Below are 27,203 nucleotides of genomic sequence, written 5' to 3'. Positions count from 1 at the left end.
GGACCCCTTCTTTTCTATTTCGCTGGACCCCAGTCACCAAGTACTTTTGTCTTTACTTAGACTGACCTGGACACTCACCTGTCTCCCCAACTCACTTGGACTGTCCTACCCTTGGGGCTCCAGGAGAGCCATTTATTTGGCCAGGTTCTAGTCTCTGACTTATCCTTTTTGTCTCTTCCAAAACAGATTATACAATGTGTAGATGAACTTCTTCTTCATCATCCATCTCTGCAAATTAGCAAGTTTGGCACCTCTACCTTAATAACGTTTCTGTCCAGCTGGAGATGTAGGGTCTCACCCTCTGAGGTCCAGATGTCCATTCCTCAAGTTACTTATCTTGTCTTAGTTATTGCTCCAACTCACAAGGCCATTACCCTAGACAGAACACACTTAATTCAGGCGCTTACAGTCCCCACCACCAAGGATGAAGCTCTATCCTTCCAGTGGATGGGTAAGGTTTCCTACACTCTTGGATTACTTCTTTCTCTCTTCTCACCTGCCCCTCTTCTGAGGCAGCAGTTGGCCTCTCATGTGAACGTTTGCTTGTGTCCATTGCCAAGCATTTTGTAAGCTTCAATAGGTCCTCCTCCAGGTACCTTCTGGACTTAACTCACCCCATCTCTCTGTTACAGGAAAGGAGATGCCCTCGGGTCCTGGGTCACCAACTGGGACCTTCCTTTGCTCCCATCACATACTTATCAAAAGAAAAAAAGGACCTTACTATCTAAAGATGGATACCTTGTCTGCATACTCTGGCCACAGCCAAACTTCTTATATACGGATCAAAACTCAAAAAGGTGGGGCTGGAGAGATAGCTCAGCGGTTAAGAGCACTGCCTGCTCTTCCAAAGGTCCTGAGTTTAATTCCCAGCAACCACATGGTGGCTCACAACCATCTGTAATGAGATCTGGTGCTCTCTTCTGGCCTGCAGGCATGCATGCAGACAGAATACTGAGAATATGGTATACATAATAAATAAATAAATCTTAAAAAAAAACTCAAAAAGGTTAATCTCTAGGTCACTCACCACTATCTTCTCTCCTCACCACCTGTCCCACCTTCTGACACACAAGGTTGGCAGAGAATTCTATATCTACCTTTCAGCCTTACCTATGTCTCAACATTTCAAAATGACTCAATTGCTGATTTGGACTTTCTTTAGTTTTTTTTTTTTTGTTTTGTTTTTTTTTTTTTTGTTTTTTTTTTTTTTTTTTTTGAGACAGGGCTTCTCTGTGTTACTGTCCTAGAATTTACTCTGTAGACCAGGTTGGCCTCGAACTCACAGAGATCCACCTGCCTCTGCCTCCCTAGTGTTGGGATTAAAGACATGTACCATCACCACCTGGCTGATGATTTGACTCTTAAAGTGTATGCAGCTCATTTGTTTCTGCTGTCTTCTGCCACTCATCGTATTTGGTTCCAAACTTTTCAGCTGCTTCTTCCTTCTGCCTGCTCCAACCATCCACCTTTCTCTGGCTCCTGGGACCTGCTACCCCTCTGGGACCCCACCAAGCAGTCAACTCTCCAGTTACTAAGACACTTGTGCGTCTCCCTCCATTGGAACTCTCCCATTTTCCAGCCTCCTCCCCTAGTAGCTGCCTGCTAAGCACCATTGCTTCCTTAAGCCCATCTGAGCCTCTGTAACCTTCTCCCTCCTGTCTCTCAGTTCCCACTTAGAGCTTACGAAAACTCCCTCCAGTGGAGTTCATCTTGTGAGCCTTCCTTTCTTCTTTCACAGACTGTGATTTTATTAAAACTTCTGGCCTCTGTACAGTTAAAATGGTCAAAATTGACATCCTCAATTTTCTTTCTTTCTTTCTTTCTTTCTTTCTTTCTTTCTTTCTTTCTTTCTTTCTTTCGATTTATTTATTTATTATGTATACCATATTCTCAGTATTCTGTCTTCATATATGTCTGTATGCCAGAAGAGGGCACCAGACCCCATTACAGATGGTTGTGAGCCACCATGTGATTGCTGGGAATTGAACTCAGGACCTTTGGAAGAGCAGGCAGGGCTCTTAACCACTGAGCCATCTCTCCAACCCAACATGCTCAGTTTTCAATGATGACAACTTCTGCCGCTGCACAAATGATCCAAAACACGTTTATATCTAAACTTGCTCTTTCTTCCTCTATTTCTTCTTATTTACACTTGTCTGGGGGTAACTCTTACATACAGATGTTTATCGTCCAAGAACCCCCCCCCCCACTAACCAACAACCTGTCGTCCTAACAGGGCCTGAAAATTACTCAGTATCAAGTTGTCAAAGGCTTATTCAGTTTTCTATAACTAATTCCCTTATCTGTCACTCCTTCACTGGGGCTTCTCCTCTATAAATGTTTTCTCTATTTTTATATGATAATTCCTGCCCTGAAAACAAAGATCAAAAAAATAGGGTTTATGATAGGATTAAAACACAATGCCTATTTAAAAGGTATTAAAGCTGTACCTCCATGTACTCATACAGGAATGTACCTCATGCTGGTGGCTAAACTTTGTAATATAATAGTCACCTAGATGGTATTATTTTTAGAAGACATGAAGGGCTCATGGAGAGCTACTAAGACTTGGCACTCTGTGGCTGGACTGAAATTCCTAAAGAGAGCTCAGGAGAGACTTGAAAATGGACATCTCCCGTCCCAACTGCAGCAGGACTGAAATTCCTAAAGAGAGCTTAGGAGAGACTTGCAAATGGATGTTCCCTGCCCCAATTGCCCAGTCCCAAATAACCAAATGCTCAGCTGGTAGCTCAGGCTTATTACTAGCCAACTCTTACATTTAAATCAACCCATTTCTATTCATCTATGTATTGCCACGTGACTCATGGCTTTACCTCATTTTCTACATGTCCTGCTTGCTCAGCGGCTGACTGACATCTCTAGACTCTGCCCTCCTTCTTCCCATCATTCTCAGTTTGGCTTTCCCACCTAGTTCCTGCCCAGCTACTGGCCTGTCAGCCTTTTATTAACCAATGAGAGTAATACATATTCATAGTGTAGAAAAGGATTGTTCCACAGCAGAGACTATTGGTGAGCATGCAGCCCAGTTGCAGTAAGAGTCTAAGAGAGCATTATGAAGGTCTGAGAATGCGAAAGCTTAATTAAGTTTTGAGGGGTCCAAGAAAGTGTTACGTAAATCAAAGTTATGAAGGCATAAGAAAGTGTGTTAAGGCCTGTAAAGGAAGATTCTGAAGCTATAAGGAAGTGACTTAGGGTGATGGAAAATGTTTTGGATTTCTTTCCTCCTCGATGCTATTTTTATATTATGATTTCAAAGGTTTAGGAAAAGTATACTAAATGCCCTGGTGTTCCTTTTTCCAAAACTAGGGGTGGTACCTGGTGACGAACCCTTGCCAATTCCTAGCACTGGGTTTATAGCAGCACGGCATGACAGACAGACAATTCAGGTCATACGCTTTCTAGCTGTCCTGGGCATAACTGCTGGCGTCACCACGGGAGTGGCAGGACTGGCTGCCTCCCTAGATATTTACCCTAGGCTCTCCTCTCAGTTCAGGATCTCCAGTGGGTGTCTCAAACTATCCTAACCCTTCAGGGCCAAATAGCTTTGCTGGCCACCATCATACAACAAAATTGGTGGGGATTAGATTTACTAACAGCAGAGAGGAATGGTCTTTGTCTCTTCCTCAGGGAAGAACGTTGCTTCTATGTTAACCAACCACGTACATATAGTAAAAGACAAGATCTGACAACCCCAGGATCTTCAGAAATGTAAGAAATATCTTGATGCCTCTGGCCAGTGGATCATTGACAGTTCAATGTGGAACTGGATACTACTCTTCTTAACCCCTCTCCTCCTCCTTTTCTTAATTCCACTAATTGTGCCTTGCCTTATAAATGTCTTATCTAGATTTCTTCAACAACAGAGCCCAAAGATTTCTAAACAGACTTTCAATAAGTTGTTATTACAGGATTCCTGGTCCCTGGCTACAGAGCCAGAGGCCTGTAGCACCCAATTATATCCTGATGATGAAGATCAAGATTTCCCCAAAGACTTTGATGCCACCATTCAACAGAAAGCTGTCTAATGATGACACTGCCCCCTTTCCAATCCCCAATTCTTTATTAATAATAAACAAAAAGGGGGTGTTATAAAACATTCTTTTATACTGTGTGAAGATATGTCACTGTGATTGGTTAATAAAAAACTAAATGGCCAATAGCTAGTCAGGATTTGGGGGCAGAGAAAATGCTGGGAAGAAGGTGAAGTCATCAGCCAGATACAGAGAAAGCATGACACATAGGAGATGAGATAACAAGCCACGAGCCACGTGGCAGCACATAAATTAATAGAAATGGGTTAATTTACTTATAAGAATTAGTTAAGTGGGGTGGTGGTGGTGCATACCTTTAATCCCAGCACTCAGGAGGCAGAGGCAGGCAGATCTCTGTGAGTTTGAGGCCAGCCTGGTCTACAAGAGCTAGTTCCAGGACAGGCACAAAAGCTACAGAGAAACCCTGTCTTGAAAAACAACAACAACAACAACAAAAGAATTAGTTAAAAACAAGTCTAAGCTATTGGTTGAGTTTTCATAATTAATAATAAGTCTCCATTGCATTATTAGGGAGCCAATGGTCCAAATGAAAATGTCTGACTACCAGGTGGGATATAGGGTAAAAGGGTCAAGGAAAGAACATCCTGACCCCAGCTGTTCTGCATCCCAAACAGCTTCAAGACTGTTGGCTGAGGTAGTCCAGTCTCACAGACTACTCCAGCTAGGACTTCGGATAAGCCCTTCACTTTTCCATTCCACAGAGACCGGATGACAGCTAGCTCTCCCAGGATCTGACCATTATCCCAGTTTTCTCAGGACCCCCTAAAGGTACCAGCGTCCCTAGACAATAGGAAGCAGTCTATAAAACATGACACCCACATTCTCAAGAGGTGGAATGGGTGGGTTTTGGTCATTCAGTAGGTTATGGATGCTTATCATTATTTAGAGGGATTGGCTACAAGTTGCTATTGGTAATGGTCAGAAAAAGTATGGACAAAGGAGAGTAGATTCAGGCATCTGAAGGAAAAAAGGGGGAATAGTATAGAAATAATGGGATAAAAGGGTGGATTGTTGAGTATACTTTTGAACAACCACTAGCCTCAAATATTTTACATTAGTGTGGATTTTCATATATGGATACAAATTTAAGGTTATTTTTGTTAGAACATACTCTACATATGCTTCTATTCTTGCTTAAGGTACTTTACCTATGCAACTCATTTTAAAACATAATGTAAAGTTCTATCTCTTAAAAGCTATTATTACAAACTGTTCAGGATAATTAAGAAAGGCAAGGTAAGCCGGGCGGTGGTGGCGCACGCCTTTAATCCCAGCACTCGGGAGGCAGAGACAGGCGGATCTCTGTGAGTTCGAGACCAGCCTGGTCTACAAGAGCTAGTTCCAGGACAGGCTCCAAAGCTACAGAGAAACCCTGTCTCGAAAAACAAAACAAAACAAAACAAAACAAAAGAAATGCAAGGTAGTAGTTAGTAGTCATATTAGGAATGTTTTCAAGGTTAAACAGATATATTTTTTTGTTTTTTTTCGAGACAGGGTTTCTCTGTAGCTTTAGAGCCTGTCCTGGAACTAGCTCTTGTAGACCAGGCTGGCCTCGAACTCAGAGATCCGCCTGCCTCTGCCTCCTGAGTGCTGGGATTAAAGGCGTGCGCCACCACCGCCCGGCCTAAACAGATATATTTTAAATAAATAGATGGTATTCAAACACTTCAGAATATGACATTTAAAATGTGGTTTTTTTTTTTGAGATAAGGTTTCTCTGTGTAGCTTTGGAGCCGGTAGACCAAGCTGGCCTCAAACTCACAGAGATCTGCCTGCCTCTGCCTCCCAAGTGCTGGGATTAAAGGTGTGCACCACCATCACCTGGTGATATTTAAAATGTTTTGATAGCATAAGACTTTTCATGACAGTGAAACATATACCCCAGGCAACACCAGTTTTCTTTAATAAAGGATGATGGGGTTCAAAGAACCTCCATGTGGAGTTTGCTTTCTTTGTGGCAAAAAGCTAGCATTTGGGCAAGAAACTGCCTTTACCTCAGCTGCTAACAGTATGCTGTCCAAGATGAACAAGCAGGACAGAAAAGAAAGTGACTGATGAACTTTGCCAAGACAGGGCAGGACAGTTCTTCAAAAATACCTGCTTCACAGAAAAGTCTGTCTGATATTCTAGGCCTGTAGGCTGGAGATGCAAGAGAAACCTTGGGTGACTGTCCAGGCATCCAACTGTTTCTATCATTTCTTATAGTTTTGGACATTGTGTACAATGCACTTCCTGTTTACTAAGATAATATATCCTTCTGGGGTCTTTGATGGAATTGAAGACTAGATAGATAATCATAATTATAGTTTTCCTTAGTTATGATAGAAGATAAATTAGACACAGAACTTTGGACTCACCAAGATAGGATAAATAATGGAGTATTTTCTCTGAAATTGCCAAACACAAATGGACTGAACATTGTAAATGTAATTCTTACTCAATAATCATTCTTATTGTATATCGTTTTACTGTATTAAAGTTAAATACTTTCATTTTTATAGACAAAAAGGGGGGAAATGTTGAATAATCTTTTTGTACACTGTGAAGATGTATCTTTGCTAAGGTGCCTTCTGATTGGTTTAATAAAAAACTAAATGGCCATTAGCTAGGCAGGAGGAATAGAGAGTAGTGCCAGACAGAGAGAACTCTGGGAAGAAAGGCAGAGTCGCCAGAAGTTGCAGAGAAAGCAATACATGCTGTAAGACAGGTAAAGCTACAAGCAATGTGGTAACATGTTGATTAATAGACATGGGTTAATTTAAGTTGTAAGAGCTAGTTAGTAACAAGTCTAAGCTATGGCCAAGCATTTATAATTAATAATAAGTCTTCATATCATTACTAGGAAGCCGGAGGTCCTGACAAAAAGGTCTGATTACAACCCCATGGCCAGGGCAAGGAAAAATGTCCTGCCCCTGACTTGACCCTGACCCTGAGACTAGGGCCAAGGAAAGAACACCCTGACCCTGACCTGACCCAAAGCTCAAGACCAGGACCAAAAACCAGAAACCCACCAATTTCTCAACTTGCCTCAAGATCAGACCACAGAATCCTACCAATCCCTAAGCTTTCCCCAAGATCAGGTCACAAAAATCCCACCAATTTCAGGCTACCCTGGAAAGCTCCATCCCTGCCCCCCATTAAACCCTATATAAAGCTTGCTTAGTCAGTTCCCTGTTGCTTCTCATCCAAGCAGAGGCAGCCACCCTCCTGGGTTTTTCCCTCCCAATAAATCTCTTGTGTGAAGTTTGTTGTGCAGAATGACTTTGTGGTATTCCATGGCTCTTGATGGTCAGGATACCTTTCCCAGCAGAACTGTAACACTTGTGCTGGGGAAACCTTCCCCTTGCCTGATCAGAGCTGTAACACTTCCATTGGGAAAGCCTTTCCCCTCAGAGCTGTAACACTTACATTCCCCAAGCATATGCAAGGTATAAGGGCTGTTGAAAAACAGCCTCAGACAGTCTGAGTCACCTAAAGGAGATAAAGAGGCAGAGACCAACGGAGTTGGTGGTCAGGAGGTGGTGGCGGCTCTTAGACCAACTTAACTATGCTTGGACAAGATGCTCTCCAACATGTTAAACTACCTCTATGTTTTATAAGTGGAACAGGGAAGTCTCCAATAACTGACCAACTCCTTAAACAACAGAAGTACTTATTATGCATGTTTAGTTCTCTAAAACATTGTGTCTGTTCTTGACAACAGAAAGAACAAATGAATCTGATTGGCTGGACTCAAAAGCTTACATTCTGTGTCAGTTGACAATGACGGAACACACAGGGATAACCCCTAATCTTTGAATCCTGACCAGTGGAAAATTTTAACTATGAGTTGGCAATAGGTGTTCATGGTTTTTTTTAAATTGATATTTATTAAGCTCTACATTTTTCTCTGCTCCCCTCCTTGCCTCTCCCCTCCGTTTCAACCCTCTCCCATGTCCCCATGCTCCCAATTGACTCAGGAGATCTTGTCTTTTTCTACTTTCCATGTATGACTCTTTTAGGGTCCTCATTGTTGTCTAGGTTCTCTGGGATTGAGATTTGTGGGCTAGTTTTCTTTATTTTATGTTTAAAAACCACTTACTAGTGAATACATGTAATAATTGTCTTTCTGGGTCTGTTCATGGTTTTTATGCTTAGAAACTCTGCTTCTGCTCCTGCCCAGGGCTTCCAGGAGAAATGAGTCCTTGTGCTGCAGCCCTGATGGATCAGTGACCACACTTGTGTGGATATTTATTAAAGGCTTTGCTGTTTCATGAGCCCATCTCTCTCTTTCATGTTTCCTCATAGTACATAATGGACATGGTGTAACAGGTGATGTCTGTCTTCTTGGACTAGTATCACACAACACCCTGAAGTTAGCAAAAAATGTGTGTGTGTGTGCGCGCGCACGTGCATGTGCACATACACATGGAGCCTAGAGAGAGGCCAACTTTGAGTATTTCTCAGGAGCTGCATACTTTGTTTGGTTTTGAGAGAGGGTCTGAAACTGGTACCTACGGATCACTTGTAGCCTGGCTGGCCAGTAAGACTCAGGAACATTCTTATTTCTGCCTCTCCTCATACTGGGTTACAAGCCCACGACTACACCTGGCTTTTTACATGAGTTCCAGGGGTGGAGGTCAAACTCTGGTTTTCATAATTATGTGGCAAGCACTTTATTGACTGAATCATCTCTACAGCCTACATAAATTGTGGATGTCTAGACTTTTTACCCTTTATTTTGGGACCTGTGCCATGTTCTGTGCAGTCGTCTGGAGCACTTAGCTTGGGTTCTGCCTGCCTATGGCCACATGGCTTTCCGTAAAGCTCATCTCTTCATCTGAAGGACAGAGATTTAACCATTCCTCAAGCAATTCCAAGTTCAAGTGAAACATCCCATGAGAAAATGGTTGGTATGAGTCTTGGTCCTGCTATCAACATCTCCAGGAAGCCACCAGTCTTGTGAGGACGTCTTAGGGGTTTTATTGCTGTGAAGAGACACCATGGCCACAGCAACTCGATAAAGGAAAACATTTAACTGGCGCTGGCTTACAGTTAAGAGGTTTAGTCCGTTATCATCATGACAGGAAGCATGGTGGCATGCAGGCAGACACAGTGCTGGAGAGGTAGCTGAGAGTTCTACATCTTGAACTGGCTTGTGCCCCTGAAATCTCAAAGTCCACCCCCTCCCCAGTGACACACCTCCTCCAACAAGGCCACATCTCCTCATAGTGCCACTCCCTATGGACCTATGTGGTTCATTTTTATTCATGCTGCCACAGAGGGCATGACCCCTTTAAGCCCCATTGCATCTCACAGACTCTATCTAAGAACAATGTTATAGACAGGCCAGCTCATCCCTTCTTCAGGAGCACTACAGAAAGCGTATTAGGCCTCCTAATCTGACCCTTACAGGTCTCAAAACTTGATCCCCTCATACTATAAAGATAGGAGCTTGAAATATGTTTGAGTTTGCCACCAGATAGCTTTGATAAGAGCCAGGTGTCAGAAGCAAGCCCCCTAGCAGCCCACATACAAGCCTAATTCAGGACAGGTCGTGATATGCTAATGAGCTAACCCCAAGGTGGGGATGGTATGCCAATGAACCCTTAGTCCAAAGCGGCTACCCAGTGAAATGATACAAAAATCGGAAGTTTGGAAAAGGTCTCTAGGATCACACTGCCAAGTTCCCATGACAAGGCTTCTATAGTTTGTGTTGACACCAAGAGGATTCGAGACTCTCTTTGTGGTTCTGGCCTCAGTGAGCACTGATGCTTGGCCCCTCAAGCCTGCCTGTTAGTGCTGGCCATCGGCCTACGCTCTCAAGGCTCTCCTGGACTTTGGTGCCATCCTCTCAGTCTACAACTGAAGGACGGGACGGCACAGTGGGCAGCGGTCGAGTGCACGCTGCAAAAATGCACTGGAGATTACTCAGTGGAACCGCGCAGCGGCGTTTCTGCCCAAACGGCTGGTCCCAGCTTGGTGAGACGTCTGCATTTTTTTTTGAGACAGGTTTCCTCAATAGGCAGACCAGATTGGCCTTGAACTCCCAGAGATCCACCTTCTTCTGCCTTTCAAGTGCCACCACTACCCAGCTGAGACATCTGTTTAACTTATATATTGACATGATATTGCTAGGAATGTCTGTGTGAATAAACCAAGCATATTTGAAAGACAAACTTTGTGTGGAACATCCTAGTTGCTGAGTGCCTTAAAGTCATAGGCTCATGCTCTCTGAAAAGCCTTAAAAGTGGTCTATTCAGAGAAAAACAAAAACAAAGGGACTTATTAGGAGACCTGAAAGAGAAATGGACTGATGAAACAATCTTTTGTTTTAAATATGCCCAGAAATTGTTGGCCACTCAGGGTGTCGATAGATTAATCCACAGATACAAGTTTTGACATTAAAGTATTTTTCTTAAAAAGTTAAAAAAAATTAAGACTTGCACATACTCAAATTATTTTTTTGGGGTGGGGTGGAGGTTGAGACAGGGTTTTTCTGTGTAGCCCTGGTTGTCCTAGAACTTTCTCTGCAGAGCAGGCTGGCCTTGAACTCAGAGACCCGCCTGCCTCTGCCTCCCAAGTGCTGGGATTAAAGTTGTGCACCACCAACTTTCAACTTAAAATTCTTATCTACACAAATTTACAGTATTTATAAATAGTTTTCAAGCAAACTGAATTACATTTACCAAACTATCTTCAGAGACAAAATACTCTCTAAGCTAGCTGACTTGAAAATTAAGTCAAATCTTAGACTTGTACATGACAAAGGATAAAAACGGGAGACACAACAGAATAGAACTTTGTCCAAACAATACAATGACAATTTTGGCAAGTAACACTTTGATGGCAATATACAGATGAATCTAACACGTCAGTCTGCGGACAGCGCATGAGCTGCACAGCGCAAGTAGGGACCGACTGCCGTACTATAATAAATTCATCAAGGGAGAAGGCCCCCTGCCTTCACACCCCAGATGGCTGACATTACTCTGGCTGAAGGTGTGTGTGGGGGGTGCAGATGCAATGTACAAACCCATACAAGATGCCCCCTGGACAGGCCTTACAGGAGACCATGAATGAGCACACCCTCCAAGGAACGGACTAGATGTTGTTAGCTGCCTCTGGCCATCAGTAAATGAATTGAGGTCCCAAGGCCTCAACAGTAATTGTATAAACCAGGCTCACCCCAGACAATTGGCCAGATTGTCCAGGCAGCTTGACCTGGGTCCGGAGAGGCCCTAGCACATGCAGTGACATCAGGGAATGCCCTCCTTGCGCTGGCAGCACTGGGAGGGTGGCGCTGACCAATCATAGACATAGGAGAGGCGCAATTGCACCTCTTGCTTGCACAATCGGCCCTCATGAAGCAGCATCTGTTGCTTCTCCAGCATGTCCTCCGGGCTCTGTTTGTGTGTCACCAGGTACTGATTGCTGCAGCCCCGTGATTTGTACTCTGTGTCGAAGCGCGGGTCGTGTTCCCGCTGCACATCCACGGGTGCCAGCCACGCACCCAGCGATACATCTTCACTGTGCCATGCACGCAGGTACTCCCGGCTGAGGCGCAGGTAGTGCACCAGGTCCGAAGAGAGGATGTACCCACCGCCCAGAGCATAGGGCAGGTAGTAGTCGCAGAGTTGCCAGGCAGCTTCTCGCCAGCGACCTCCGGGCTTGACTCGCCCGCGCCCAGAAAAGAAGCCCCAGTAGAGGCGACGGCGGCGTGCAGGCTCACGTGCGCGTAGCTCTGCCAGTAGGGCGTCCAGGCGCGCAAAGGAGTCGTCATCCGCCTTGAGCACGAACTCGAAGTCTACGTGCTCGTCCAGCCAAGTCAACATGGCCAGGACCTTGGCCGTGAGGTTCTCGTAGGCATCGCGCAGGGAGGGCAGCAGCAGCAGGTCCCCGTGCTGTGCTTGCTCGAGCTCCAGCGTGCGCCGCTCCTCTGAGCCCAGGCCGCTGGTGCCCACAGCAAAGCGCGCCCACACGTCCTTGGGGCCGCCGCGCCTCCCCTGTGCCAGCCACGTGCTGCGCACCGCGCTGCGACGCTCCACCGCGCGGGGCGCACTAGCCACTAGCACCGCCAGGAAGGCCTTAGCGCGGGGCTGAGCGGCTCCGGCCGCTGCGGGCGTCTCGCCCTCGGATGCACAGCGCGCCAGATACAACAGCGTGGTGCTGCAAAACGCCAGGCCGCTCAGGGCCAGCACCACCCGGTGCCGCCAAGCCCGCCGGAGTACCTTCATGGTGCGGGCGGGAGGTCGCCGAGTGCGCAAGCGCGGAGGCCGGAAAGCGCCTGCGCTACCCGGAGACCCGCATAGCGGGCTCGCCCTGGCAGCGGTAGGAGGAGCCCCGAGAAACCCGCTCACTGGGTGCCTGGATTCCCAGGATCTGACAGCCAGGGCGGTGTTGAAGGCGAGGCCTGGGTCAAGGATGCGTGCCACGTGACCTCGCGCGCCAGCTTTATTGGTTGTTTTTAGGAGGCTGCTTCCGCCCATGATAAAGATGGCGCCTCCGAGATTCGCTCCAGAGGCCGTGCCCGCTCTCACGGTTCCCGGTTGTCTTACTCGCCCCTTCCCGGAAGAATGATGGCGGCGGCCTGAGTGTAAGTCCGCGTAAGACTTTGCGGGCGCCCAGCTGCGCTCCCTAGACCCGGCGCTCCAGAAAGCCGGGGGTGAGTGAGGGGTCCCTGAAGCTGCTTTGTGAGGGGCGGGCTTGGAAGGCCACGCATCCACCGTTCGGGTCGCTTTGGTTCTGATCCCGCTTGACCCCGCGGTCGCCCTGTTAAGAGTGTGCCCGCCCTCTTGCCCGGCTGCTTATTCCGGAACTCACGGAGCCGCGGGGGACTGAGGCTCGGGGCTGTGTTACCGGCTGGCGTTGTGACCTCAACTTGTGTTCCAGCATCTCTATCCCGGTTTTATCTTCGGTAAAATGTGCGCCATGAGTTCTAGTACTACGAGTTGGAAATTGAAGGCCTGTGCTAAAACCTTCATACCTGGCCCGGCTTTGGTGGTAGTTCTGTTTGGTACTATTGAGTGCAGTTCCTAAATTGACAGAGCTTTTATTTATTTTTATTTACATCCTTATTTTGTGTTACTGGAGGAGATCGAATCCAGGACCTTACAAATGCGGGGCAAATACTCTACTAACTGGGCCAAGACCCCAGTCCTCTAACAGCCTTTGGACGGTTTTAGATTATGTAGTTGTTTTTTAGATTGTGATGGTCTTTTTTTAATTTTTTTTTTCTTTTTGCTGTTGTTATTGTGAGTTTTGAGACAGGGTCTCACGTAGCTCAGATTGGCCGGAATTTAGCTGAGGCTGCTGGCCTTGAACTCTTGATCCTCTGGCCTGTTATCCCAATGCGCAGGAAGTTTGCGCAACACTTTCAAGTCCAACCTGCTCTACTTGGCAAGCTCCTAGCCAATCAAGGCTCAATAGTGAGACCCTGTCTCCAAACAAAAACAAAAGCAAACAAACAAACAAATGCCTGGTTTCACCAGAGTTGTAATGTAAGGATGGCAAATAAGTACAAATATTCCCCCAACCACTCTGTGGGTGCCTGAAGCCGGAAACTCAGGTTTATAGTTACAGCAAAATTTAACTTATAAATTAGGCCCAGAAAGAGATTAACAGCTAATCATAACATAGAACAGTTGTGACTTACTTTGATAAATATGTCACTGGACTGCGGTTGATGGCAGGTCAGGAGGTACCATTGTCACCTCTGAAGGTCTTAGTATCTTCTTGACCACTTGCTGAGAGCTGATTTGTGTAGGGGCTATGACAAGATGAAGCTCCTTGAAATCCTGACTTAGGGATTTCAGGTTAGGTGGGGAGGAAGAGAGCAGCTGCCCAACTTGTTTAGCTATGCAGCAAACTTTTGCATTAAGATAAATAACCATTGTGGGGAGGTAGTGGGGACTCTTGCCTAGCATGGGCAAGGAAAAAACTGAACCAGTATGAGGAAATCAGTTGATAGAGTCTTGGTTGTTTTGGGTTGCTTTTTATGTATGATATATAAGTGACTGTTCCACATCGTTTATCAGAATAGTTAGATTGAGAACTTTGTTCTTCAAGGAGCAAAGTATAATTAATAATACCAGGAGGAAGTTGCGTTGGTTCTGGTGTTTCCATGGCCAGAAGAGTAGAGACATCAGGAATAGAACCACATTTCAGGGCTCCTTGCCTTGGGTGACAACAGTCTCCTTTAGCTCCTGGCTCTTGGCAGGCTGTACTTCCCAGGGCACATCTTAAGTACTATTCCAATGGATTTACTCTATGCTTTTGAGTAGTATTTAGTGTCTCTGAAGACAACATTGACTAACTGTCTTTTAGGTTCTAATACTGGCAGTGTTGGGATAAAGAAGCTAAGTCAGACAGGGTCCTTTCCAGGGGCAGAACGGGAGACAGCTACTGCACATCAGTGGGGCCAGGCTGCAGACAGAAGGCCAGCAAATTGGCAGGAAGACAGACTGAGAAGAAGTAAACATGCTTTCCGTGTTCTGGTCAAATAAGACTTCAGGTTCCCTAGCGTTTCTTAGTGATACACGCTGATGGAAGCACAAATGTAGATGTATGTGTGTAGTCTCTGTTCAGCACACAGTGTGTGCCCCCACTCCACACAGAACACTGAGGTGGAAAGTAGGGGCGATTAGTGAGGAACAGACACACAGAGGTCAGAAGACTTAACCAAGCTCTTAGAGCGAGTGCATGACCACAGTCATATACCAGACATTGTAATAGGAACCAGGGAGGGAGGGGGTCAGTTTTGCTTTGCTGTGTTGTTGGCAGGCTGTACTGTTGGTGTGTAGGGGTGGCGTACCGTATAGATCAGCGTCTGGAAGTGGTGACAATTTTGAGTTGGGACTTCAGCCTGGCCAAGTGCCTTCCTCTGTTGCTGAATATTTGTTTAATTATGTAAAGATGTGTTGCTGTTTTACCTTGCCTGCCTAAGGTACTTGATTGATCTAATAAAAAACTGAATGGCCAATAGCAAGGGAGGAAGTATAGGTGGAACTTCCAGGCAGGGAGATGAAGTAGGAGGAGAAATTTAGGATTGAGGAGAAAGAAAGATAATAGGGAGATGCCAGGGGCCAGCTAGACAGACACAGAAGAAGCAGCAAAATGGGACATACAGAATGAAAGAAAGGTAAAAAGCCGTGAGCCAAAATGTAGATGAATAGAAACAGGTTAAGTTAAGTTAAAAGAGCTAGTGGGAGAAGCCTACGCTAAGGCTGAGTATTCTTAATTGATAATAAGTCTCTGTGTCTTTATTTGGGAGCTGGTTGGTGGCCCAAAGAACATTCCTGTTACATTCCTCCAGTTTCTTCTTAAAAAGTAAAAATACCACCCATTACCTTTCTTTTTTCCTTTTTCCCTCTTCATCTTTTTCTGTGGTGCTGGGGATCAACCCCCCAGGACTGAGCTACAGTACCAGCTCCATATGCATGGATTTTGTTTGGTTTTTGAGGCAGAATCTTTCTGTTTATCCATGGCTAGCTCAGAGCTTACACTGTAGGCCAGACTGGCCTTGAACTCATAAAGTTCCGCCTGTGACTACCTCCTGTGTTCTGGGATTAAAGGTGAATGCCATCATATCCTGCTTGAATATGTGGTTGATCCTGATTATTAAATCATGTTATAAAATAAATACGCTCTTTCTCTGTATGGCGTATTTTCTCTGTGTAGCCCTGGCTGTCCTGAAACTTGATCTGTAAACCAGGCTGACCTCAAACTCATAGAGAGTCACCAAGTGCTGGGATGTGCCATTACCACCTGGCCTGGTTTGTCTTTGTAGACTGTCGGGTTGAGCCTGCCCTCAGCCTTCAGCTTTCTTGGCAGTGCCAGTAACTCAGAACTTTTGTACTACCCCAGGCTCTCGTTTGATCTGTGGTTTCCCTTTCTTCTTACTGCTACTTCTGGTTCACCACTTGCAGGAGTCCCATGGTCTAACTGGTAGCAATGACGTCCAGGCAGAGCTCCCTCTGTGGTCTGGCTGCTCATGGCCTCTGGCTCTTGGGCCTTGTCCTCCTGATGGATGCAGCTGCCAGACCAGCCAACCACTCATCCACCCGGGAAAGAGCGACCAACAGGGAGGAAAATGAGATCCTACCCCCAGACCATTTGAACGGGGTGAAGCTGGAGATGGACGGGCACCTGAACAAGGACTTCCACCAGGAAGTTTTCCTGGGGAAGGATATGGACGGGTTTGATGAGGACTCAGAGCCAAGAAGAAGCCGGAGGAAGCTGATGGTCATCTTTTCCAAGTAGGTGTCTCATGTGTCCCTTATGAGTGTGTGTCAAAGGATGCAGCATTTGAGATGATAACCCATTTGTCATAAGCTGTTTCTCTAGCACAATGGCTCTCAACGTGTGGGTCACCACTCCTTTGGGATCGAATGGCCCTTTCACAGGGGTTGCTTAAGACCGTTGGAAAATACAAATATCATAACAGTAACAAAATTACAATTATGAAGTAACAACAAAAATAATTTCATGGTTGGTGCTCACCACAACATTAGGAACTGTGTTGAAAGGTCACAGAATTAGGAAGGTCGAGAACCACTGCTCTGTCTAGCACCTTGTACTTTGATGGACCTGTAGGGCCAACACTGATGTTTAGGCCCTCATGGCCAGAAAGACCTCAGGATAGGTAGACCTCTACCCCCACCCCACCTCTCAAGGATTCTGTGCATGACTGTTCCAACTATAAGTTTATCAATTGAAAAACCTAAAGTCAGGCCAAGTGGAAAGTGGCGTGGTCCCAGCAGGTTATAATAATTCAAGGTGGAGTAGGGATGGCCCTGGGCTGTCAGGAAAAAGATCTGACAAACCTAAAATAGGTCAAGAGCTGATGAGGGGAGGAGGACACAGGTTCTTGTGCCTTTCCTCCCTTCCTGCCTCCCTCACTCCTCCCTTTCTTTTTTCTGAGATAAGATCTTACTGTGTATCCCTGGCTAGCCTTGGACTCACAGTGATCCACTTGCTTCTGCGTGTGTGCGTGTTTGCTTGCTTGCCTGCTTGCTTGCTTGCTTTGTGTGTTTTAAGACAGGATCTCTCTATTATGTAGCCCTGACTATCCTGGAACTCACTATATAGACCAGGCTGGCCTCCGCCTCCCAAATCCTGGGATTAAAGATATGCGCCACACCATCACACCCGGCTTTATCTCTGCTTTCTCAGTGCTAGGATAAAGGTTTCTGTAACCGTGTCTGCCTTTTACCTGATGGGCAGAGATATTGGGCACTTAAAAGAAATCTCACACTGGCTCAAAACTGAGAGATAGACAGTTATTTATTTAGAGGGAAAACTTACAAAACCAGGATTCTCTGCTTGAATGGCGGATGGAAATGAGATCCAAAACAATCTGAACTAGCCAAGTGGGAACCAGGGGGACGAGAGACGACAGGCCGGACAGACATGTGGACATGCTTCCATATCCGGGTAAATAGTCTATGAGGCCACGCCCCAGTAGGCGGGTAGTTACTAGCTGTAAACCTTCCCGCAGCACCTCCCCCTTTTGTTTAACTAGGAGAGTTCTAAACCTAATACAAAATTATATACAATAAGAACAAATATCCTATTCTAACTAGCTTAAGTCTTGTATAATAAATAACTTGGCCAAGACATGACAGGAAAGTAACTACATTCATCTAGTTTTCAACCCCTTCGAAGATCTAAGAAGGGAAATAATGTTACCTGAGTGATTAGGAAGTGCAGTTAAGCAACCTCCAAAACATGCAACAAATCACAGAGACAACTGGCTACCTGGGCAATCACCCAAAGTCTCATTTGCAACATTGAGGCAACCAACTTTGACTAAGGCCTAGAATAACTGACAGACTATTTTCAAAGTCAAGAAAATTTTCAAAACCATCTTACCCTGTCTTGGCAAGATTTGACAGTCCTGCTTATCCATTTCCAGATACTATGCATTTTGTCAGTGGTTGAGGTATGGGCAGTTCCTTGCCCAATGGCCAGTTTTGCCAAGAAGAAGACAAGCTCCAAGTGGAGTGTCTTTGGTCTCAACATTCTCTTGGGAATAGATTGATAAGTCTAACTATAAGTGTAAACAGAGACTGGGCTTTCATTTCCCAGCTACCCAGACCCAAATAATCACACAAAAGCTATATTAATTACAACACAGTTTGGCCAGTGGCTCAGGCATATTCCTAGCTAGCTCTTATATCTTGAATTAACCCATTTCTATTAATCTGTGTATTGCCACCAGGCTGTGGCTTCCTGGCAAAGTTTTGACATCTTCTTTGGCAGCTGCATGGCGTCTCTCTGACTCTGCCTTCTTTCCTCTTCCATCTCTGCTTGGGTTTCCTGCCCTGCTATAGGCCAAAGCAGCTTCTTTATTAACTAATGGTAATAAAATATATTCACAACATATAGAGGGGAATCCCACATCATGTAAGGACTGTCCATATTTGTTTATTTACTTACTTATTTGCGTGCACGCGCTCTCTCTGTATATGATGAGAGAGAGAGAGAGAGAGAGAGAGAGAGAGAGAGAGAGAGAGAGAGAGAGAGAGATAAAACTCAGATTGTCAGGAGGCTTGGTAGCAAGTGCCTTTTCTCACAGAGACTGCGCCATTTCATTGGCCCTGACACAGACTCTTCCTGACATTTCCTCTACTGTGTCTTTAGGGATTCCTACAATCTCTCCCCAAGTCCCAAGGTCTCTCTCACCAAGACCTTGGTTCTATCCTTGAACAAAATATCAGTTTTCCCAAAGAGCTTTTGCTATATGTTGATTTCATGTGAAGGTGTTTATGTAAAGTATGAAGACTGTGCTATGATTAGAAGGGTTATAAGCTTGATATGGTAGTGCCTTTAATTCCAGCACTTGGGGTGCAGAGGCAGGTGGATCTCTGTGAGTTCGAGGCCAACCTGCTCTACAGAGCCAGTTCCAGAACAGCTAGTGCTACACAGAAAAACCCTGCCCTGACAAACCTAATTAATTAATTAAATGGGCTGTTAATAAATTAATGAATAGTTATTAATGAATGATTAAGTGAAGGGTTATGATTCTGCCCATTGTACCTCAAGTGGGAGAGAGTTTGTTCCTGATGATGGTTTATTCTGTCCTCAAGTAGCAGCTCCTGACTTAATTGCTCCCTCACAATCTTTCTGACGGCTCCTGGTCCTCTTTGGTGGCCCCTAGTGAGCTGCAGCCTCTGGGTTTTCTATGACACTTCCAAATGAGGGAAGTAGCTCCTTGTGGCAGGTTCTCAACTGCCTGTGAAATTCCTGGAACTAGCAGCATTTGCCTCTTTGTTGAAGGCCCTAGCGCCTGGTCTGATGCTTACCATTACCTGCTCCTAGGGTAGATGTGAACACCGACCGGAGGATCAGCGCTAAGGAGATGCAGCACTGGATTATGGAGAAAACAGCAGAGCACTTCCAGGAGGCTGTGAAGGAAAACAAACTACACTTTAGGGCTGTGGACCCCGATGGTGACGGTACAGTGGGCCAAGTGGCAGAGCTAGGGAAAGTGGTGGAGTCGGCCAGGATACCCCAGCCTTATGGGAAGGACCTGAAGATGTCCCCAGGCCAAGGGACAGAAGAGTAGGAATGCTCAAGTTTCTGACAGTAGCTGTGTGCTTGTTGAAACCAAAGGGCACAGCAGGTACCACACGGACCTAAGTGGTTTCTTTGTGAATTCTGATGTGAGTGTATTCCTATGTGGGGGTGGGCGCATACGTGTGTATGCCTGTGAAGGCTCAAATTAGCATTGGGTGTTTGAGTCCAGAGCTCACTGATTCCATTAGCCTAACTAGCCAGCTTATGCCAGGGATTCCCTGTCTCTGCCTCTCTCTGCTGGAATTATAGATGGACCTCCACATCCACCCAGCTTTTACATAGATTTTAGGATTCAAATTCTGGTCCTCATGCTTACGCAGGAAATGCTTTATTTCCCAGCCGTCTCCTTAGCTGTGACCCAAGTATTTTAATTTAAAAGTATTGCCGATCCTAGTTTATAGTCTCAGTGCTCAGGAAACTGAAACAGGAATCTGAGAGTTCAGAGCTAGCCGGGGCTACAGACTGAGACTACTCCTACTCAATAAGCCAAAAACCCAGTAGCTTTTAAAAGTCTGAGATCCCTCCCTGGTTCTCATACCGTGTGCTGCCAACCAGCATCTCTTGGCCCTGGGGGATAAAAGTTTGAGTTGACTCTGCTGGTGAGGAAGTAGATATAGGGTACTGACCAAAGCTGAGAGCTGGATGCTGGTTGCTCTGCCCCTGAATGCCACCCTGGCAGGATACCTGGGCCGCATATGTCGTCAGCCTCCCGTGGTACTAGGCAGTCGGCGCAGAGGAGTTTGCCAGGGTTTAGCAGACGTCCTAGAACAACGTCTTCATGACCAGCTTTCTTTGCTAAGTCTTGACGGGTGATCTCTTCTTAGGCCGTGTGTCCTGGGATGAATATAAAGTGAAGTTTTTGGCAAGCAAAGGCCACAATGAGAAGGAAATTGCTGACGCCATCAGGAACCATGAGGAGCTCAAAGTGGATGAGGAGAGTAAGTGCTGGGTCCTTGTCACTGCTGGCCTAGGGTAGCCTGGCTAAGAGTGGGGGCTGCCTCTACCTTGTCTTGGAACTTGGGGTTTGGTGTTTTAGGACCTGAATCCAGTGAGAGAGACTTTAGTAGAGGGAGCAGCCTTTGTCAAGGCCTTGAGACATCAGAGCTGGGCACTGACAGCCACAACTTTCAGCAGTGCCCTGGGACCTCAAGAGTGACATCACTTCCAGACGGAGATGTGGACAGTCTGGTTTGGAGTTAATGTCAGGCGTGCTGGTCTTGGGGACTTGGAGCAGGACTTAGAGGAAGCTGGGAGTAATAGCTTCCTCAGGGCGGTTGTCAGGAAGGGAGGTCTGGATGGCTGGTTTGTAACGCATAACTAAAGGACCTTACTTGTTAGGCCTCCAGCCCTGGACCTTTTCCCCTTCACCTCATTTCCTGGCCATATCTGGTGATTCATTTACAGCCCTTATCCGGCTCTGTGGAGGGTAAGGACTCGTGTCCTGTTACTCCCAATGTTGCCGCTCCTGGGCTGGTCACATTATGTATAGTTCTTGGCAGATGTACACACTATCACCTATGCTCTTCCTCCTCAGTCTGTTTGTGCAGCTGACTTCAATAGCGGCCACAGTCTACCGAGCAGCAACTCACGTCTTTCTAGCAGCACAGACACTGGAAACGTTTACTGCCGTGATCACATGATCACGCACACTGACTACCATGATGACCAGTATTTTAATTCTGCCTTTTTTTTCTATTTCTTTCCTCTTCCTTTTTTTTTAAGTTGTTGTTTTGCTTATTTGTTTTTTGTTTTTCAAGACAAGGTTTTTGGTTTTTTTTTTTTTGTGTAGCGATGGCTGTCCAGGAACTTGAACTGTAGAAAAGGCTGACCTCAAACTCAGAGATCTGCCTGCTTCTGCCCAGCGTTTTTGTTTTTGTTTTTGTTTTTTTGGCAAGATCTCACACCGTAGGTGAGAGCCTTGCACTTAAAGCAGTTTTCCTGCCTTAGCTTCTGTAGAACTAGCATTGTTGGTTAGAGGAATTCTACATGGCTAAGTTCTAAACCTTCAATTATTCTCTTCTTCCCTCCCAAAGAGATTATCTGATTTTCCTCTCCTTTATTCTGTTTTATGTTTCCATTACTTGTCCTTCATTTCATGCTGACAGGTGGAGGTTCCTGAAGGTCCTTGTCCTTCTCTTGTAGTGAGGCTAGTATATGCCTGTCCAGGTTGTTGGCAGTTTTGAAGATACCTTTCAGAGCTACAGGGCGTTTGGTGCCCTCACAGCTATCCCCTCTGTGACTTCTGACTCTGGCCACTTTGTGTCTATCCTGAGTGAGACCTATCGCCACTCCTGTGTCTCTGGAGCCTGATCTGCCCTCATGACTTAGTTGGAGGTGTTTAGATCTTACACTATTAAAGATCTCCGTGCCTGAGGTCCCTACTCAGCCACATCTGACCTTCTTGAGCCTGTGTATTAGCTACGTTTCTGTTGTGCTAAAGCACTGCCAAAGACAACTTAGAAAGACTTTATTTGGGCCTTCGGTTCCAGAGGGTTAGAGTCCATACCAGCAGCAGGAAGGAAGTATGGGCACAGGAACAGGAAGCCGAGAACTCACATCTTGAACTACAAGCATAAAACAGAGTGAACTGGCAGTAGGCAAGACTCAAAAGCCCACTCTCAGTGATTTACTTCTAGCAAGGCCTCTACTCCTAGACCGTCCCAAACAGTTGTCTGGAGATGTCTCTGTAACGTGGCCAGCATGAGAGACTAGATAGTCCAGTGTGGCTCTGTTTCTATTCATTTAGAAACTTTTTAAAGCTTTCTCAGGTCTTATGTAGATCCACGCCCCACATTGGGCACCATGTGTAAACAGAGTTTTCTCTGTCCTGATTCGCCAGTCCCAAATAACCGACTCAGAGGCTGAATATATGAATATAAATGCTCGGCCCATAGCTTAAGCTCTTACATTTAAGGTAACCCATTTCTGTTGATCTCTGTATGCCATGTGGCTAATGACAGTTGCCATCTCTCTGACTCTTCTTTCTCCTAGCATTTTCAGTGTGACTTTTCTGCCTAGCCTTATTCTGCCTTGCTATAGGCCAATCAGCTTTTTTATTAACCAATGAGAGTAATACATATTCACAAAATACAGAAGGATTACCCCATAGTACCATATGGATGCTGGGAATTGAACCTAGGTCCTTTGCAAAGGCAATCCATGCTCTTAATCACGGGACAATCTCTTCAGCTTCTATTTCATTACTTTTAAATTTAGCTTTGGATAAATTCTCAGGACAGTGGCAAAAGGCAGCCAGATTATTCACCAAAATATTACCAGAATGCCCTCTAGCCCAGTTGCTAATATTGTTTCCCTCTGAAACCTTTTGAGCTAGGCCTCCACAGACAGCCTTGCTTCTAGCACTACTGTCTTCCAGGCTCCTATCATGGCCCTATAAGCTCTGCTTACAGCATTCACACACTTTCTGAGTCATTTTTCAAAACCAGCAGGTCAGATTCTTTACAGCAACACCCTTCTGTCTGGTGCCAACTTCTCTATTAGTCTTTTCTGTTGCTGTGATAGAGTACCATGACCAAAGCAACTTATGGTTCCAGAGGATTAGAGTCCAGAATGGTGGCAGGAGCAAGAAGCCAAAAGCTTACATCTTGAACTGCAGGCTTGAAGGAGAGCACACGAATTGGAAGTGAGAGACTATAAGCACTCAAAGCCTGCCCCTAGGAATGTACTTTCTCCAACAAGGCCTCACCTCCTAAACCTCTCCAGATAGCATTACTGGGGATCATGTATTCAAGTGCCCTAGACAGTGAGGGACATTTATCATTACAACAGTTAAAGCCTGTGTATTCACATCCTGTCCTCAACCCACTGAAGGGCCTTTGACTGGGGTGATCTAAGCACTTGATAGTATCCTAGAGGAGAGGCCTACACTGTATAATCTCCTTTTTATAATGCTAAGAGGTCTCCCTCGGTGCATGGTGGGAGTCTTGGCAGAGAAGTCTGCCTTCTATCACTTTTTTTTTTGTCTTTATTTTTACTTTTTGAGATAATCATTCAAATGAGCTGCCTGCTTCAGCCTCCCAAGCAGCTGGGACTATAGGGCTGTGCCAATGTATCCCACCCATTCCCCACCATTTTTTAAGTGAGTCCTGTTAGACAGGTTAGATTAACACAGGAAATACTGTGCATTTGGCCATTTGGTCTGTCTGTGGTGATCAGGCACTTAATGGTTCGTGGAGGGGCTGCTACAGTCAGGATGTGGCCAGAGTCAGCCTCAGGCCATGAAGGCAGGCAATGATTTTTAGGCTTCCTGGAGCTGAGCAACTCAGAAGCCTAGGCAATGGTACATAGTCACTGACTGTGTTGAGTCCCAGATGGAGGAAGATTCATTTCTGCCCTGGGAACATGGGAGACATTAGAGGATGCATAGGCAATCATTTCTAGAGTTCATGGGAAGCTTTGCTCACTACCGCAGTCATTTCTAGAAACTGGGTTTTTTGCATTCTATACTCTCCGAATGATAATGCACATGAAAAACATACAGAGGAACAAAAATGACACCTTTGTTCCTATAGACGTCAATAAGGGTGAGTCAGCCTCAGTCTCGGTGAAATTTCCGTTTCTGATGAGGAATAAACACCTTGGAGCGTGCAGGGAAGGCAGGTTGGGCAGTGTCCGGGGGTCCTGTTTGTCTCCTCCCAAGGACCAGGCTCTTCTGGGTGGTGGGCTAGCACCCTTAGTCTTGAGCCCTGGAAATAACAGCTGTCTTAAGTTCAAGTAAAACCTTGTGGGTGCTGGCATTAGTGTCCAGCATGCCTAAGTATTCACTGACCTGCCTCTCGCAGCACAGGAAGTCCTTGAGAACCTCAAAGGTCGCTGGTACCAGGCAGACAATCCACCTGCAGACCTGCTGCTGACTGAGGATGAGTTCCTTTCATTCCTTCACCCTGAGCACAGCCGGGGCATGCTCAAGTTCATGGTCAAGGAGATTGTTCGGGACTTGGGTAAGGCCTGTCCCCATTATGACACTGTTCTGGGCCTGAGGGTGACCAGTGGGCTGGGAGCACTACACTGCTGAAAGGGACACCACGCCTCGGGGTAGGTGGGCTTATCCTGTTTTGGTTTCTGAGGAGGTTCTTAAGTGGTGCCCAGTGAGTTTTAGGTAAAGCCCAAGCTGAACACGACCTCTTCCCTCCCTTTATCTGTAGACCAGGATGGTGATAAGCAGCTGTCTCTGCCTGAATTCATCTCCTTGCCTGTGGGCACTGTTGAGAACCAGCAGGGCCAAGACATTGATGACAATTGGGTGAAAGACAGGAAGAAGGAGTTTGAGGAACTGATTGATTCCAACCATGATGGGATTGTGACCATGGAGGAGCTGGAGGTGAGCAAGGGTGCTTATGAACGCTGGTGTGGGTTCGGGGGCTGTGGGTTAATCCTACATAGTAAGGTCCCAAAGAGAAGGGGGCTTGCCGACATGATGATGAGGCAGTGAGCATCAGCATTAGGACTCGGGTTCAAGAGATAGAACGTCTTGTGAAACCTGTAGCCTTTGGAAAGCAACTCCCTAGTCTGTGAAAGGCATCTGGAAATTTGTTTTGGTGCTCAGGATGAATTCCAGGGCCTTTAAACATGCTAAATAATTGTTCCATCATAGAGCTACATCCTCAACCCTGTGTTAGGGACTCTTAAGGCCCCTTTTGCATGGGACCAGTATAGGAAGCACATACTAGCCCCACTTCTGAAGTGACCCCTGGGCACAGGGCCTCCCTGTTGATAGGGTGCCAGGTATAGGCCACTGACCTATGTCTGGATCTCACAGAACTACATGGACCCCATGAATGAATACAATGCCCTCAATGAAGCCAAACAGATGATCGCCATTGCTGATGAGAACCAGAACCACCACCTGGAACCTGAGGAGATCCTCAAGTATAGCGAGTTCTTCACTGGCAGCAAGCTGATGGACTATGCCCGCAACGTGCATGAGGAGTTCTGAGCATGCCCCTCTGCCTGAGCCAGGCTGCCAGTCTCCTGTCTGACCCTTCCTACACCTTGAGGGGCCTGTGGTCTAGTGAGACCTGTGGTTGACTGGGTCCCAGGGTGGGTTTGAAAGGCTACCTACTCTGTGTCTGGGGGCTACCATGACCCCTAAAAGTGCTGTCCCAGAACCTCCTTTCTTGTGCTGTGTCCATATGCTCTGGCTCAGCTTCCGCCACAGCATGGCCCAGACTCATTAAAGATATGCTTACTAGACTATCTGTCCTTTCCAGCATGTATCTGAGGCAGCGGCCCTTCTGTACCAGTCATGGGCTGAGCTGCATTGGCTTGCTAAATCTCTCTCAATTGCTACATTCTACTTCTGAGAATTGCTTGGAGTGGTTGGTTCAGTTGAGGTGCTTCAAAGGTCAGGTCCAGGAGCTCTGGGCTGGGCCCCTCCGTGGGCTCACCACACTGTGCGGAATAACTGCAACTCTTGCAATTTCCTTGAAAACTGAAAGATTAACATAAAGTAGATCACATTTCTCTGGAATTAATCAGCCGTACAGTTCTGCAGGTGCTACCTCCTTGGTAGGGTCTGGTAGGTCAAACTCCTCAGAACCTTGCAGGATACTATCCAGCACCACCCCCTGTGAGAAAGTGCAGATATTTGTCATCACAAGAATCATTCCTTTAAAATAGAATTACCTTCTCACCTCTTGTTTTTCTTTTCTTGCTTTCTTGTTTATTTTTTGAGACAGGGTTTCTTTATGTAGCCCTGGCTTTTCTGGAATCCAGAGATCCACCTGCCTCTACTTCCCAAATGCTGGAATTAAAGGCGTGTGCCACCAATGCCCAGCAACACATTGTCATTCTTTTTTTTTTTTAAGATTTATTTATTGTGTACACAGTGTTCAGCCTCCTTGTATGCCTGCAGGCTAGAAGAGGGCACCAGATCTCAGTACAGATGGTTGTGAGCCACCATGTGGCTGCTGGGAATTGAACTCAGGACCTCCGGAAGATCAGCCAGTGCTCTTAACCTTTGAGCCATCTCTCCAGCCCCACGTCATTCTTTAGATGAAAAAAAGAAAACATTGTGACTAGACACTTTGGAGGTGGACACTGGTTAAATGGGTGTCTAGCTTTCAATAGATATGGATTCTCCTCATGGTAGAAGTGAAAACAGGACCTGAAGGCAAGACATGAAAAAGTGATGGAATTTCATGCATGGGAAAGGTTATGTGGGATCAAGTTGGGCCTTGAGGTTGGGATCAGCAACGGAGTCTGAGCTGGTCAAAGTTCCAGGGCCAGTGTTTTTGAAGATCTGTTTTGGTGCTCAGGGCCATTGTCTTGGTATTAAACAGGGGCAGAGCAGGCTTGTCAGGACAGCTGATGGCTCGTCACAATCCTAGGCCTGCTCTAGATGACCTGTATACAGGAACCTACTTCTGTGTGGTGTGTAAGGGAAGACTTCTTGTTCGTTTCTCGGCCACCCAGACCCGAAACTTTATTTATTTATTTATTTATTTATTTATTTATTTATTAGACCCGAAACTTTATTTATTTATTGATTGATTGATTGATTGATTGATTGATTGATTACAACACTGTTTGACCTATTAGCTCAGGCTTCTT

The 27,203-nt window shown here is 45.9% G+C and overlaps 2 protein-coding genes across 5 annotated transcripts; one reads left to right on the top strand and one right to left on the bottom strand.

Moving 5' to 3' along the window:
* Positions 1-10,540: 10,540 nt before the first annotated feature.
* B3galt6 (beta-1,3-galactosyltransferase 6) lies at positions 10,541-12,432 on the bottom strand. The gene has a single exon (XM_038333945.1). It carries the CDS (start codon positions 12,287-12,289, stop codon positions 11,312-11,314), a length of 978 nt encoding a protein of 325 aa, XP_038189873.1. The 5' UTR covers positions 12,290-12,432; the 3' UTR covers positions 10,541-11,311.
* Positions 12,433-12,532: 100 nt separating this feature from the next.
* On the top strand, positions 12,533-25,844 carry Sdf4 (stromal cell derived factor 4). 4 transcript variants are annotated; one of them, XM_038333943.2, is made up of 7 exons: positions 12,533-12,648; positions 15,980-16,309; positions 19,374-19,510; positions 20,456-20,569; positions 24,434-24,592; positions 24,797-24,972; positions 25,411-25,844. In XM_038333943.2, exons 2-7 carry the CDS (start codon positions 16,005-16,007, stop codon positions 25,585-25,587), a joined length of 1,068 nt encoding a protein of 355 aa, XP_038189871.1. In that variant the 5' UTR covers positions 12,533-12,648; positions 15,980-16,004; the 3' UTR covers positions 25,588-25,844. The 4 variants fall into 4 exon arrangements, with proteins under 4 accessions (XP_038189871.1, XP_038189869.1, XP_038189870.1 ...); XM_038333941.2 differs by having other exon boundaries at positions 12,563-12,717; XM_038333942.2 differs by lacking the exon at positions 12,533-12,648 and adding an exon at positions 12,814-12,969.
* The last annotated feature ends 1,359 nt before the right edge of the window (positions 25,845-27,203 follow it).

The sequence above is a fragment of the Arvicola amphibius genome, chromosome 6 (genome assembly GCF_903992535.2).
Source record: "Arvicola amphibius chromosome 6, mArvAmp1.2, whole genome shotgun sequence".
NCBI lineage: Eukaryota > Metazoa > Chordata > Mammalia > Rodentia > Cricetidae > Arvicola > Arvicola amphibius.
This window is presented reverse-complemented; position numbering and strand designations above follow the sequence as displayed.